The sequence below is a fragment of the Lampetra planeri genome, chromosome 18 (genome assembly GCF_965212315.1).
Source record: "Lampetra planeri chromosome 18, kcLamPlan1.2.h2, whole genome shotgun sequence".
Lineage (NCBI taxonomy): Eukaryota > Metazoa > Chordata > Hyperoartia > Petromyzontiformes > Petromyzontidae > Lampetra > Lampetra planeri.
The window spans coordinates 7,104,499-7,119,220 of record NC_136124.1 but is presented as its reverse complement, the minus strand read 5'-3'; the positions used below and the strand labels follow the sequence as shown (position 1 = coordinate 7,119,220).

The following is a 14,722-nucleotide window of genomic DNA, read 5'->3' as shown; positions in this document are numbered from 1 at the left end:
AAGGCGGATGGGGGCGACTGGGGAGCCTTCCAACGAAGGTTCCTCGCTCATCAGGAGATGTCGGGGTGGTCCGACACCACTGCCCTGCGTGCGTTGCCAGCGATGCTTGACGACGACGCGCTTGCAGCCTTCACATCTGCTGCAAGGTCGTCCCGCTCTACGCTCCAGGCCGCACTACACCTGATGGCGAAGGTGTTCGGGCCGCCCTCCACGTGTCGCCACCAGTTCTACGATCGGCGGAAGGTGGCTGGGGAAACGACGCTAGCCTACCGCACGGCACTACTCGCCTTGGCGGACGCAGCTTTTCCCCGCATGGATAAGGAGGGGAAGGACGCCGGCACCCCGGGAGTTGCGCTCGCCGCCACTGACACCCCGGGAGAGGACACACACTCGTACACAGATACTCATACACACTCATACACACACGGATAAACACATACTCATACACAGACACACACACTCACACATATATACTCAGAGATGCGCACACATACTCAAAAGGCAAAGATCCCATTCCATGTGTAGCCTTCAACGGACTGTTAGGGCAAGTGCTGTTCGCAGAGGTCGCAAACGGGTTTTGATTCCTTAGCCGTACTCGTACCCGGCCGCACCAGGGTTGCAAATGGGTACCCATACCCGGCCGGGTACGGGTACCCGTTCCCTACCCGTACCCTACCCCAAATGAGTGACAAACGGTTACTCATCAGTGACTCACGGCCTACCCGTACCCGTACTCGGCCGCACCAGGGTCGCAAACGGCTACCCGTACCCGGCCGGGTACGGGTAGCCGGGTATCGGGTAGGGTACGGGTATCGGGTACCCGGTTGCGACCTCTGGCTGTTCGTGAACACGCACGAAGGCCGGAACGGCACAACAAGCGGGTGGGGGCCCAGCACTACGGCCGGCCACTTTGTGTCCTCAGTGATGTTTTTACACACCGCACCAGGTACTCATTTAAGGCTGAGTCGGTCTAGGGGAGGCCCAAGATCGGTACAGATAATCGTCACTAGTGTTGGCCGTGAACGAGAATCGAACTCGGGTCGCTGGGTTCGTAGCGCAGCGTAGCGCTAACCGCTGCACTACCGCCCCCCACTCATTGACACACACACTGATACAAAAGACACAGATACACATAGATACCAAGATACACACACATACTCATGGATACATTCTCACGTACACACAAGCTCGTAGATACACGCCCATCGACATTCACACGTAAAGTCACACTCGCACACAGATACACATAGACACAGACGAGAGGCCGACCGAATCTGAACCGAAAAGTTAAAAATTTACTTTCGACCGAGACCGAAACAGAAAGGTATATAACCGAAGTTACCGAATACAAGATTTATGAAATATGTCATGATGCAATGCTACTTTAATTAAAATAAATCTAGAACTAATCATTGAGAGCCTGCAGTAAGAGTCGCTAAATATCAAATCTTTAGGTGTTACGTACTTAGTAATTATATCCAAACAAATAAATGTTGTAGTTAAGAAACAACAGTTTTTCCGCATTCAGCCAGTCAGGCTGCCGTCTGTTGACCGGTCGTATCTACATTAGCAGACCGTGGTTGCGGCTGTAACCTCGCTCCCAAGCTGCTGCTGCTGACCTGTGTGTTTGCAGCCTATCGCATAGGATTGCCTAGCGCCGACTGACCGGCCGATAGGCAGAGTGATAGACGTAGCACTAGCGTTATATTCTAAAAATAGATCTTCGGTTGACGACCACCGAAAGTCAATACTGTATCAGTTTCGGCCGAAACCGAAACCAGACCGAAAGTTAAAAATTGACTTTCGGCCGAAACCGAAAGTATGCCGAAAGAGGCCATTTGCCAACTTTCGGTGCTGAAACCGAATTTGGGTCGGCCTCTAACACACAAAGATATATAACAGTAGCCGCCATTCGCCACAAAGTGCTTTTGCAAGAATAGGTGCACTGAGGCCACGTTAAGTGTGGAAAGCTCACTGCCAGGAGGTCACGGGACCTTGTTGGAGGGCGACTTACTCCAACTGCTCAGTGGCGTCCTTCACAAGCCTCCACAGAGGTCCATCTTGAATACTGCTTGTACCAGTCATCGACAAGTTCCATTAGCTCCACATCCTCCTGTACTGCATCAGCCCATCCTTCTCTTGCACGTCCCGCACCCGTTTAAGCCACCTCTGGGTAGCCTAACAGAAACAGCTTGGGCATGCGGTGGCTGGGCATGCGGGCTACATGACCCAGCCAACGCAGCCTCGCCTGCCAGAGGAGCTCACTGATGGGATCGTGAGCTCCTCACACAATTCAGTTTGGTTAAAGCCAGGATAGCTTGAAGGCAGGTCAGGTCAGCGCACATTTCATTTTTAAAGGCGACCACATTTCACAATCATAAATAAGAGGGGGTATGAGTGTGGCTGAGAAGCCCCGGAGCTTCATGTGGAGCTACAGACTTCCTGATAGCATTATGTAGCCATTGACAAGATAATGCCTGCTCGACTCCATTCGGAGTGAAACCTCTTTCGCCTTATCAGAGCTGGCCACGAAAAACACTGTCCCCACCTCCCCCCCGGTACTCCTGGAAAGCTGGTCAGCGTGGAGTGTTTGTTCACACAAAGTACCCAGAGATTCGCTCTGATTTGGTGCCTCTGATGGTAAGGCTGGATCCACCTCTTCACGGCGATCTCCGGTGGGACGCGTTAACGCTTGCTGCCTGGGATCCAGTGGACTGGAGGGCCTGCTGCCGTCACAAGAGGAATGGACGGTCCTCCATTCGGGCCAGGATGACATCAAACAACAGGGAGTGTGCCTTCTGAATACAACAATGAATGGGTGTGTGGGAGGCCACGAGTCCCAGGCCATTGTTGGCTCGCCTCCGCATCAACGGGAGGAATGGTGGTGGTGGTTGCCTACATCCTCACCAAACGTCACCATCTGTGGAGGGATGCAGGCAAGGCTGGTGATGACTCAGAGTCTGTCTGACCCCTTTCCCGAGCCTCGGCTAAAGTGTCCACGTGATATCGAATCAGCTTATTGGGTGACGTTAATGCCCCCCCCTCCCGAGTTTGCGAGTTTAATCGTGACTCGAGCACTTGATTTTTATTGAGCCAGATTGGCTCATTAAGCAAAGGCTGCTTGATTTCTGTGCAAACCATGGGCTTGTGAGCACCAACAAACCGTTCACCCATTGACACATCCATTACAACGCCTTGCGTGCATGCGGAGTCCCAAGCAAGAACATCTGCTGGCCATGGCCTACACACCAAAATCTGTCATGGAGCTGATCTATCCACCGACCATCGGTTTGTTGTCTATAAGATGATGCGCCTGTCAATCTTCCACTGTGGGGGTGGGGCATCCACCTTGGACCCCATTCAAAACTCACAAACACCTGGTCTCAGATAACTGTTGAAAGTCGTAAGCAATGATGTTATCATGGCTTGCAGGTAGTTGGCATCGACCCGCTGCCAAGGGGGAATGGCTAAGATTCAGGACTGCGACTCGCGCAGCTGTTATGGCTGCACCGGGGTTCCCAGTCGAGACCTCCACAGAAACCCTTCTTGGCGGAGGTGTTCCAGATAGAGCGGGCGCGCATTCTTACCGCCTTCAACATCCCACGGCAAAGAACGAGGAGGTTTACCGCAGCCTATGAACCGCGCGGTGCTGCAACGCTGTTGAGCGGTGGTCGCGGGCTATTGAGATGGAAACGGTCTCAGAGGCACGCATGTGAACATATGAACATACAAATCATAGAGATCCCACGATGTAACGTTACGCACGAACACACGAGATGTGCACACGTGCGCACAAACACACACGTGAACACGCGCACGTAATTCACAAGCGAACATGCACACATGATTTGAAGCTTTCGTGACTGCAAGGATTCATATTCTTAGGTTTTTTCGGTAAAGTCACGTAGGTGAAAAATTAAAATTAATAAAAGTAAAATAAAATTAAAATAAACCCCTCCATCTCTCTGCCCCCGCCCCCTCTGCCTATTTAAGGCCACTCAACAGAGACGATATCCCTCTCTGTACTTGTGTTACTCTCTCTCTCTATGTATCTTGGTGATATCTGTCTGCTTATATGTCTGTCTATAGTTTTTATGGTTAGAATGTTTTGTTGCTATTTCATTTATACCTGATGATGATTGCTTGTGTTGCAATCGAAACGTCGTGATTTTTATTTTATTTTACTTTTATTAATTTTAATTTTTTATCTACGTGACTTTACCGAAAAAAACCTAAGAATATGCACACATGACCTCACGCTCACAGTCCGTTACTAGCCTCCACGGGGAGAGGTAGGGAGACGGGGGAGGCAGGAAGGGGAAGATGTGAGTAGAGAGGCAGGGAGGTAAGCGTGGAGCAATGCAGGGAGCTGAGTCTCGTGCAGACGCCAGGGGTCTCGGGGAGTGGTGAGGCAGGCAGCAGCAGCAGCAGCGGTGAGACGCGCTCGGAATGTCTCGCGCTCCTGCTGAGAGGCGACTCCCATCCCCCCCCCCGTCAACTCCCCGCTGCTCCTCCAGCAGATAGACTCGTGACTGACGAGGAGGAGAGAGTGTGAGGAGCGACACGTGTACACACGTACTGTATCTAATTTAAACACCATGCACATGTAAACAAAGGCGGTGACCCCCCCATATTCGCCTTTAATAGACTGCGAGGGCAAATAGCTGTTGAGGAGCACCTATTAAGGACAGCATGTTCCATATAAACATACCCGGCCGCCTTTGTCTCCCCGGATTTGATGGGTTTTTAATACACCGCACAACTTGGGTCAACCTAGGAGCCGCTGACCCAGGATGTGCATGGCGTGTTGTTGTGGAGTGGACACTGCTACCGGGAGGGTAACGACGTCTCGGACTCGCTCACGACGATGACGACGTTGATGATGATGAGGTTGTTGACGCTGATGATGTTGTTGTTGTAGCTGTACGGACACTGCTACCGGGAGAGTAACGACGTCTCGGACTCGCTCACGGCCATCACGGAGCTCGGCTCTCCGCTCGAGATGATCCAGCTCCTGCAGACGTCGTGGGAGGAGCGATTCCGGGTCCGAGCCACGTGACTACCTCTGTGCCCACCTGTGTGTGACTACCTGTGTGTGTCACTAGCTGTGTGTGTGACTGTGTGTGTGTGACTACCTGTGTGTGTGACCACCTGTGTGTGTGTCTACCTGTGTGTGTGACTGTGTGTGTGACTATGTGTGTGACTATGTGTGTGACTGTGTGTGTGACTAGCTGTGTGACTGTGTGTGTGACTACCTGTGTGTGTGACTACCTGTGTGTGTGACTGTGTGTGTGTGACTACCTGTGTGTGTGACTACCTGTGTGTGTGACTGTGTGTGTGTGACTGTGTGTGTGTGACTACCTGTGTGTGTGACTACCTGTGTGTGTGACTGTGTGTGTGACTACCTGTGTGTGTCTACCTGTGTGTGTTACTACCTGTGTGTATCTACCTGTGTGTGTGACTACCTGTGTGACTGTGTGTGTGTGACTGTGTGTGTGTCTACCTGTGTGTGTGACTACCTGTGTGACTGTGTGTGTGACTGTGTGTGTCTGACTACCTGTGTGTGTGACTACCTATGTGTGTGACTACCTGTGTGTGTGACTGTGTGTGTGACTGTGTGTGTGGCCGCCACCACCCTTGTGTGTGTGTGTGACCGCCCTTGTGTGTGTGTGTGCGTGACCGCCCCGCGTGCGTGCGAGTAGATCTGCTTGAGCCTGACGAGGCTGCTCCACTACCTCGCCCACTCCCCGCTGGGCCCCGTCGCGCTCCTCGACTTCCGCCCGCGCCAGTTCGTGCTGCGCGACGGGGAGCTCAAGGCCAGCGACCTGGACGACGCGGGGGCCGGGGACCCCCCCTGCCGGTGGCGCGGGGGGGCCGCGGGGGGGGCCGCGGGGGGCCCCCCGCCGTGCTTCCTCCACTTCCCCGCGAGGAACTTCACGCTCCCCTGCTGCCCCCGCACCAGGACGTGCGCGGGCCTCAACGAGAAGCGCAACCTCTACAACGCGTACAGGTGAGCGGAGCGGCGAGGGTGCGGGGGTGAGCTGAGCGGTGAGTGTGTGGCGTGGTGAGTGTGCGGGGGGTGAGCGAAGCGGTGAGTGTGCGGGTGTGTGGCGTGGTGAGGGTGCCGGGGGTGAGCGTCGTGGTGGGTGGGTGGGTGTGTGGCGTGGTGAGTGTGCGGGGGGTGAGCGGTGTGGTGAGTGTGCGGTTGAGCGTCGTGGTGAGTGTACGGGTGAGTGATGGGGTAAGCGATGAGTTGAGTGTACAGGTGGGCGACAGGGTGGTGAGTGGCAGGGTGAGTGTATGGATGAGCGAAGGGGTGAGTGACCAGCAGAGTCATGGGTGAATGGCTTAGTCAGTCAATGCTGGGGTGAGTGCGCGTATGGTTGAGTATCTGAGTGAGTATCTGAGTGAGTACCTGGGTGAGTATCTGAGTGAGTACCTGGGTGAGTATCTGAGTGAGTACCTGGGTGAGTATCTGAGCGAGTACCCGTGGCTCTTGCAGGTACTTCTTCACCTACCTCCTGCCCCACAGCGCCCCCGCCGGCCTGAGATCCCAGCTCAACGACATCGTCAACGCGACCGGTGAGGAGGGGGCGCCAAGGGGGGTGACGGGGGGGGTGATGACGGGGGGGGGGGGTGACGGGGGTGGTCAGGGGGGGGGTGACGGGTTGGGTGGTGACGGGAGGGGGTGACGGGGTGGTGAGGGGGGGGGGGTGACAGGGCGGGGTGACGGGGGGGGGGTGACGGGGGGATGCTGGGGGGGGGTGACGGGGGGTGGTGACGGGGGTGGTGAGGGGGGGGGTGACAGGGCGGAGTGACGGGGGGGGTGTGACGGGGGGGGTGGTGAGGGGGGGGTGACGAGGTGCGTGGGCACTTGGGTTCGATTCCCGCTCATGGCTAACATCAGTGACGATTATCTGAACCGGTCCTGGGCCTCTCCTAGGTCGACTCAGCCTCAAAATGAGTACAGTACTTGGTGCGGTATGGAAACATCGCCACTGGGGAGACAAAGGCGGCCGGGCGTGATGCTGGCCACCCACCCCCTCGTGTGTGCCGTGCCGGCCTTCATAGGTGCTACTCGCTAACAGCACTTGCCCCAAGTCTGTTAAAGGCTATATGGGGGATCTTTGTTCTTGGGTATCTGCGTGAGTGACTGCTATTTGTGTGTGTTAGTGTGTTAAGCATGTCCGTGTGTTAACGAGGTGTCTTAACAATGTGTGTTCAGAAGGTATGTGTGTTCACGTTGTGTGTTAAGGAAGTGTAAGTGTGGGTGAGTTAAATGCGTGCTAATGAGGTGAGTGAACAATGTGTGACGACGTTGTGTCCATGAAGTGCGGCGTGGTGAGGTTCGTGTAGGTGAGCTCGCGAGCTGTGTGGTGATGTTAACCAACGAGCTGTGTGTGTTGACGAGGTGAGATAAAGATGCATGTGGTGACGAGGTGAGCTGACGAGGTGTGTGTTGGTGAGGAGAGTGTGACGAGGGGGGTGATGACGAGGTGTGTGTTGGTGAGGAGTGTGTTGGTGAGGTGAGTGTGACGAGGGGGGTGATGACGAGGGGGTGATGACGAGGTGTGTGTTGGTGAGGAGAGTGTGACGAGGGGGGTGATGACGAGGGGGTGATGACGAGGTGAGCTGACGAGGTGATGACGAGGTGATGACGAGGTGTGTGTTGGTGAGGTGAGATAAAGATGCATGTGATGACGAGGTGAGTTGACGAGGGGGGTGATGACGAGGGGGGTGATGACGAGGTGATGATGACGAGGTGTGGCGTGGCCCAGGGGAGCTGCGGGTGGGAGTGGACGAGACTCTGAGCCGCATGGAGTCGGTGCTGCACCAGTACCAGCACGGCACCTACCGCTCCAACCACAGCCAGCAGCTCACCACGGGTGAGCCACTCCTCCTCACCACTCACCACTCACTCACCACTCACTCACTCATCACTCACCACACACTCACCACACACTCAGCACTCACCACACACTCACCACACACTCACTCACTCATCACTCACCACACACTCACCACACACTCATCACTCACCACACACTCACTCACTCATCACTCACCACACACTCACCACTCACTCACTCACTCACCACTCACCCACTCACCACTCACTCACTCACTCACCACTCACCACACACTCACCACACACTCACTCACCACTCACTCACACACTCACCAGTCACTCACTCACTCACTCACCACACACTCACTCACCAATCACTCACTCACTAACTCACCACACACTCACCAGTCACTCACCACACACTGACTCATCATTCACCACTCACTCACCACACACTCACCACTCACTTACTCACCACACACTCACCATTCATTCACCACACACTCACCATTCATTCACCACTCACTCACTCACCACTCACTCACTCATCACTCACCACACACTCACCACACACTCACTCACCACTCACTCACTCACCACTCACTCACTCATCACTCACCACACACTCACCAAACACTCACTCACCACTCACTCACTCATCACTCACCACACACTCACCACACACTCATCACTCACCACACACTCACCACACACTCACCACTCACTCACCACACACTCACCACACACTCACCACACACTCACCACACACTCACTCACCACTCACTCACCACTCACTCACCACTCACTCACTCACTCACCACACACTCATTCACCAATCACTCACTCACTAACTCACCACACACTCACCAGTCACTCACCACACACTGACTCATCATTCACCACTCACTCACCACACACTCACCACTCACTTACTCACCACACACTCACCATTCATTCACCACACACTCACCATTCATTCACCACACACTCACCATTCATTCACCACACACGCACTCACCACTCACTCACCACACACTCACTCACCACACACTCACTCACCACTCACACTCACTCACTCACCGCTCACTCACCACACACTCGCTCACCACACACTCACTCACCACACACTCACCACACACTCACTCACCATTCATTCACCACACACTCACTCACCACTCACTCACCACACACTCGCTCACCACACACTCGCCACACACTCACTCACCACACACTCACTCACCACTCACTCATCACTCACCACACACTCACTCATCACTCACCACACACTCACTCACCACTCACTCACCACTCACTCACCGCTCACTCACTGTCTATGGGCACGCGTGTGTATGGCGACTGCGTTGGTTGTTGTCGCCTCCACGTGAGTGGGGGGGATGAGTTTATAGGTGGGTTGAGTGAGTGAGGGAGGGGGTGAGTGGGTGGGTTGAGTGAGGGAGGAGGTGTGTGGGTGGGAGGGGGGTGAGGGGCGGGGCTGGGGTCTCTCCACCCTCACGTCGTGTTCGCATTGAGCCGCACAAAGGGAGCCTCTCGTCCTCTGCCCCCCCACTCACAAAGGCAGCCCCCCCCCCTCCGCTCTGCGCCTTGACGACCCAATTAGCATTACTCAGCACGGGTCACGGTGGGGGGTGGGGGGACATGGGGGGAGGGGGGGCACGGGTGGGGGCCATCGCCCCCCCCCCACGTCCCACGTTGGAACCTAGATAATGTCCATGCTGTGGATATTGGGCGAGAGAGTGAGATTGTGAATGAATGCACGAGGCGTGCTGTCCCTCCAGCAGCACCACTCGCGTTGTCGAGTCACGTGGTCGGAGCAGCCCCGCATTAGATGTCCCCCCCCCACACACCCGGCACACCACGTCAAGTATTAACGAGTGCCCATGAGAGATTAGGCGACGTGGGGAGAGGCGTGTGCGTACTCACTCACATCCACACACTCTCTCACGATCCCCTGTATAGCCTTAACAGACTGTTGGGGGGCAAGTGCTGTTAGCGAGCACCTATGAAGGCCGGAATGGCACACGAGGGGGTGGGTCGCCAGCACCACGCCCGACCGCCTTTGTCTCCTGAGTGGAAGTGTTAACAGACTGTTGGGGCAAGCGTGGTTAGCGAGCACAGGTACTAACACACACACACTCTCACCCACGGACTCGCACAAACAGCACGTGTGCATACACTCCACGTTACACGTGTACACACCCCCAAACGAGTGAACACACTCCCCATACACGTGTACACACCCCCAAACGAGTGAAAACACACCCCATACACGTGTACACACCCCAAACGAGTGAACACACACCCCATACACGTGTACACACCCCAAACGAGTGAACACACACCCTATACACGTGTACACACCCCAAACGAGTGAACACACACCCCAAACGAGTGAACACACACCCCAAACGAGTGAACACACACCCCATACACGTGTACACACCCCTCGGCTCGCCACAGGAATGCACTCACAGGGGTCCAGGGACCCCTGGGGTCAGGGGTTGGGGTCGGGGCACCTAATAACCGTGCTCGGGAGGGGGAGGGGAGTAGGGGGGAGGGGAGGAGAGCAGAGATGGGAGGGGAGCAGAGAGGAGGGGGGGAGCAGAGAGGAGGGGGGTAGGGGAGGGGGGGAGCAGAGAGGAGGGGGTAGGGGAGGAGGGGGAGCAGAGAGGAGGGGGTAGGGGAGGAGGGGGAGCAGAGAGGAGGGGGTAGGGGAGGGGGGGAGCAGAGAGGAGGGGGTAGGGGAGGGGGGGGAGCAGAGAGGAGGGGGTAGGGGAGGGGGGGGAGCAGAGAGGAGGGGGTAGGGGAGGGGGGAGCAGAGAGGAGGGGGTAGGGGAGGGGGGAGCAGAGAGGAGGGGGTAGGGGAGGGGGGGGAGCAGAGAGGGGAGGGGAGCAGAGAGGAGGGGGGAGCAGAGAGGAGGGGGTAGGGGAGGGGGGGAGCAGAGAGGAGGGGGTAGGGGAGGGGGGGAGCAGAGAGGAGGGGGTAGGGGAGGAGGGGGAGCAGAGAGGAGGGGGTAGGGGAGGGGGGGAGCAGAGAGGAGGGGGTAGGGGAGGGGGGGGAGCAGAGAGGAGGGGGTAGGGGAGGGGGGGGAGCAGAGAGGAGGGGGTAGGGGAGGGGGGGGAGCAGAGAGGAGGGGGTAGGGGAGGGGGGGGAGCAGAGAGGAGGGGGTAGGGGAGGGGGGAGCAGAGAGGAGGGGGTAGGGGAGGGGGGGGGAGCAGAGAGGAGGGGGTAGGGGAGGGGGGGGGAGCAGAGAGGGGAGGGGAGCAGAGAGGGAATCAGAGAGGGGAGCGGAGGGGGTAGGGAAGCAGAGGGGGGAGGGGCGAGAGGTTTCGCTTTAATCCCCTTAAGCCCCCCTCCCTCCCTTCCCCCACGACCAGCCCTGACCTGCCTCCCCCCTCCCTTTGGGGTTGAGGGGACACAGAGGGATGGGATCCGGAGGATCCTGCCCCTTGCTGGGCATGGGGTCTTCGAACACGTGACAGGAACAGGGTGATGATGGTGATGGTGCTGATAACGATGAGTTGGTTGTGATGGTGGTTAGCACGGTCGGCTTCGTACGGTGTGAAAGAAGTTCAACATACATGCAACGGTGGTGTTGATCATAATGGTGATGATGTGACTGTAATTCGTCTGATGATGATGGAGATGTTGGCGGCGACTGATGCTGATGATGACAAAAACACCTGTGCAGGACATCGATCCTCGCAATCACGCACCGCTCTCTCAACTCCCCTCACCCCTCCCCTGCCCCCTATCACTTGCCACCATATCCCTTCCCCCCCCCGGTTCCCTATCCCCTTGGCCTCTTATCCCACCTCCCAACTCCACTCATCTTCTACTCGGTTCTCCTTTCTGCAATATCTCCTACCCCCTGCCCTTCTCTGTCTGACGCTCTGCTCCCCATCCCTGCACTTCGCTGGCTGTGTTGCTCTTGCCCATCACTTCCCTTTCCGCCACTCATGTGCTCTGCCCTTTCTTCTCCGGCCGCCCCGCTCCGGTGCGTAACCCCCCCCCCGCGCCCCACCGTGTCCCCCCCCCCCCCCCGCAGACTACCGCGAGTTGCGCGGCGTGGCCGTGTCGGAGCGCCACGACTACCGCTGCATGCCCTCGTACCACCCCACGGCGTGCCTGCTGTCGGTGCACGACGCGGGCGAGGCCGCGCTCGTGTGCAGCGCCCACGCGCCCTGCCGCGCCTTCGTGCTCACCGGCACGCTCACCTGGACCGGTGAGAGACGCGCCGGCGGGGGTCAGAGAGGGGGCTGGAGGGAGAATGGGGGGCTCACCAGGACAAGTGTAAGGGGTCTAAGATGGGCAGATTGGTGGGGGGCGTCACACACACACGCATACCCATGAATGCACACAGACAGGTACATCAAAATTGGGGAGACAAAGGCGGTCGGGCGTGGCGCTAAGCACCGCCTTGTACCACCATGCCAGCCTTCAGTGGTGCTCGCTAACAGCACTTGCCTCAACAATCCTTCAAGCTATACGGGCATCTTCGTCTTTGTTTGTATATGTGTATTAAGTGTGTGCCTGTGTAGTGGTTAGCGCACCTCCGGTTAGCGCGGTTGGCTACGTACGTTGCAAAAGAAGTTCAACTTATGTACATACATCCTGTGCTACGAACCTGCTCACAGACAACATCGGTGACGAATATCTGAAGTGGTCCTGGCCCTCCCCTAGATCAACTCAGCCTTAAATTAGTAGCTGGTGCGGTGTGCAAAAACATTAGTACGATGGAGACAAAGGCGGCCGGGCGTGGGGCTGGCCACACCACCCCCTCGTGTGCTGTCCCGGCCTTCATAGGTGCTCGCTAACAGCACTTGCCCCAAGAGGCATTCATGGTTACAAAGAGTGTCTTTGTGTGTGTATTTAAATGGCATGTAAGCTTGTGTGTGTGTATTTAAATGTGTGATCACACATGTGTGTGAATCACAGGAGGCACGTGTCTGCCTTGACCGCCTTTGTCTCCCTCACGTGGCTTCCAACTCAATTTAAACATTCACTGCCAGAAAGAATGCGTCTGCAGATTTCAGTCTCCAACCCCCTCTCTCAACCCCTCTCCCTCTCTCCCTCTCTCCTCCCTCCCCATTATTAATCTCTGTCTCTCTGCGTATCCCTCCCCCCGCCTCCCCCATGCTCCCCCCTGCTCCCCCCTCGTCTCTCCCACCGCCCCCAGGTCGCCAGCTTGTGTTCTTCAAAACCGGGGCTGCAGATTTCACCTCTGACCCCGACAAAATCACGTACGTGCGGGAGTGAAGATGGGGGCGGTCACGTGAGCCTGTGTGTGCGCGCGTGCGCGCGCGTGTGTGGCATGTGTGCGTGTGTGTACGTTTGTGCGCGCACACACGCATGCGTGCACACGCATGCACTGGTTTATACAAACACAGCCGACAGAAGATGGAGGGGGAGAGGGGGAGACAGAGAGAGGGAGGGAGGCAGTGGAGGAGGAGAGGGTGTGTGGTGGTGGAGGAGAGTGTGTGTGGTGGAGGAGGAGAGGGTGTTTGGTGGAGAGGGTGTGTGTGGTGGAGGAGGAGAGGGTGTGTGTGGTGGAGGAGAGGGTGTGTGTGGTGGAGGAGAGGGTGTGTGTGGTGGAGGAGATGGTGTGTGTGTGGTGGAGGAGAGGGTGTGTGGTGGATGAGAGGGTGTGTGTGTGGTGGAGGAGAGGGTGTGTGTGTGGTGGACGAAATGGTGTGTGATGGAGGAGAGGGTGTGTGGTGGAGGAGAGGGTGTGTGATGGAGGAGAGGGTGTGTGTGGTGGAGGAGAGGGTGTGTGGTGGAGGAGAGGTTGTGTGGTGGAGGAGAGGTTGTGTGGTGGAGGAGAGGGTGTGTGGTGGAGGAGAGGTTGTGTGGTAGAGGAGATGGTGTATAGTGGAGGAGAGGGTGTGTGTGGTGGAGGAGATGGTGTGTGTGGTGGAGAGAGTGTGTGGTGGAGATGGTGTGTGTGTGGTGGAGGAGGAGATGGTGTATGTGTGCGTGGAGGAGAGGGTGTGTGTGGTGGAGGAGAGGGTGTGTGGTGGAGGAGATGGTGTGTGTGTGGTGGAGGAGAGGGTGTGTGTGGTGGAGAGGGTATGTGGTGGAGAGGGTGTGTGGTGGAGGAGAGGGCGTGTGTTGGAGAGGGTGTGTGGTGGTGGAGGAATGTGAGTGTGTGTGGTGGAGGAGATGGTGTGTGTGTGGTGGAGGAGAGGGTGTGTGGTGGACGAGAGAGAGTGTAATGGAGGAGTGAGGGGATGAGAGACAGTAGGGGGAGGGGTTGATGGAGATGTCGGCTTGTCGTCATGGCAACCTGATGTCACGTGAAGAATTCAGTCAGCTGTGTTGCCATGGCAACTTCGGGGCTCTGTGCCACGTGCCACTGGGGGCCACAGGGGTCCTTGTCCCGAATTCCCAGGGGGCCCTGCGCACACAACACCATCGCCATGGCAACGGCCAGGGAACACACACACCCCGAACCCTGAAATCAAAGGAGGTCAACAGGGGTTCACATGTGATGACAATGATGCTGATGACAATGATTATGACGATGTCGATGATGAAGATGGTGATATGACGACGGTGATGAAGATAGTGAGAGACGGTGACAGTGAAGATGACGGTGATGATGATGATGAAGACGGTGACGACGATGGCGTCGACAATGATAAAGACGACTGTGATGATGTCGATGGCAATGATGCTGAAGACAATGCTTACTACGATGGCGTCGTTCATAGTGACGATGCTGATGAACTGTTAAGAAGATATCACGACGACGATGAGGGTGCTGATGGTGATGAGTCGTCACGATAACATTCACGTCACGTGTTTCATGTAACCACGTGTCCCTCTGATTTCTTGGCCTTAAAGGCCATGGG

At 56.6% G+C, this 14,722-nt stretch overlaps 1 protein-coding gene across 1 annotated transcript in view; it reads left to right on the top strand.

The window, feature by feature from the left end:
- PKDCC (protein kinase domain containing, cytoplasmic) overlaps positions 1-14,465 on the top strand; it is a 34,608-nt gene extending 20,143 nt beyond the window's left edge. Inside the window, exons 3-8 of the mRNA XM_078602421.1 lie at positions 4,922-5,044; positions 5,703-6,010; positions 6,503-6,582; positions 7,779-7,886; positions 11,917-12,093; positions 13,048-14,465. Coding sequence (XP_078458547.1) covers positions 4,922-5,044; positions 5,703-6,010; positions 6,503-6,582; positions 7,779-7,886; positions 11,917-12,093; positions 13,048-13,127 — 876 coding nt within the window. The 3' untranslated portion in view covers positions 13,128-14,465. The remainder of the gene's footprint in view (positions 1-4,921; positions 5,045-5,702; positions 6,011-6,502; positions 6,583-7,778; positions 7,887-11,916; positions 12,094-13,047) is intronic.
- The last annotated feature ends 257 nt before the right edge of the window (positions 14,466-14,722 follow it).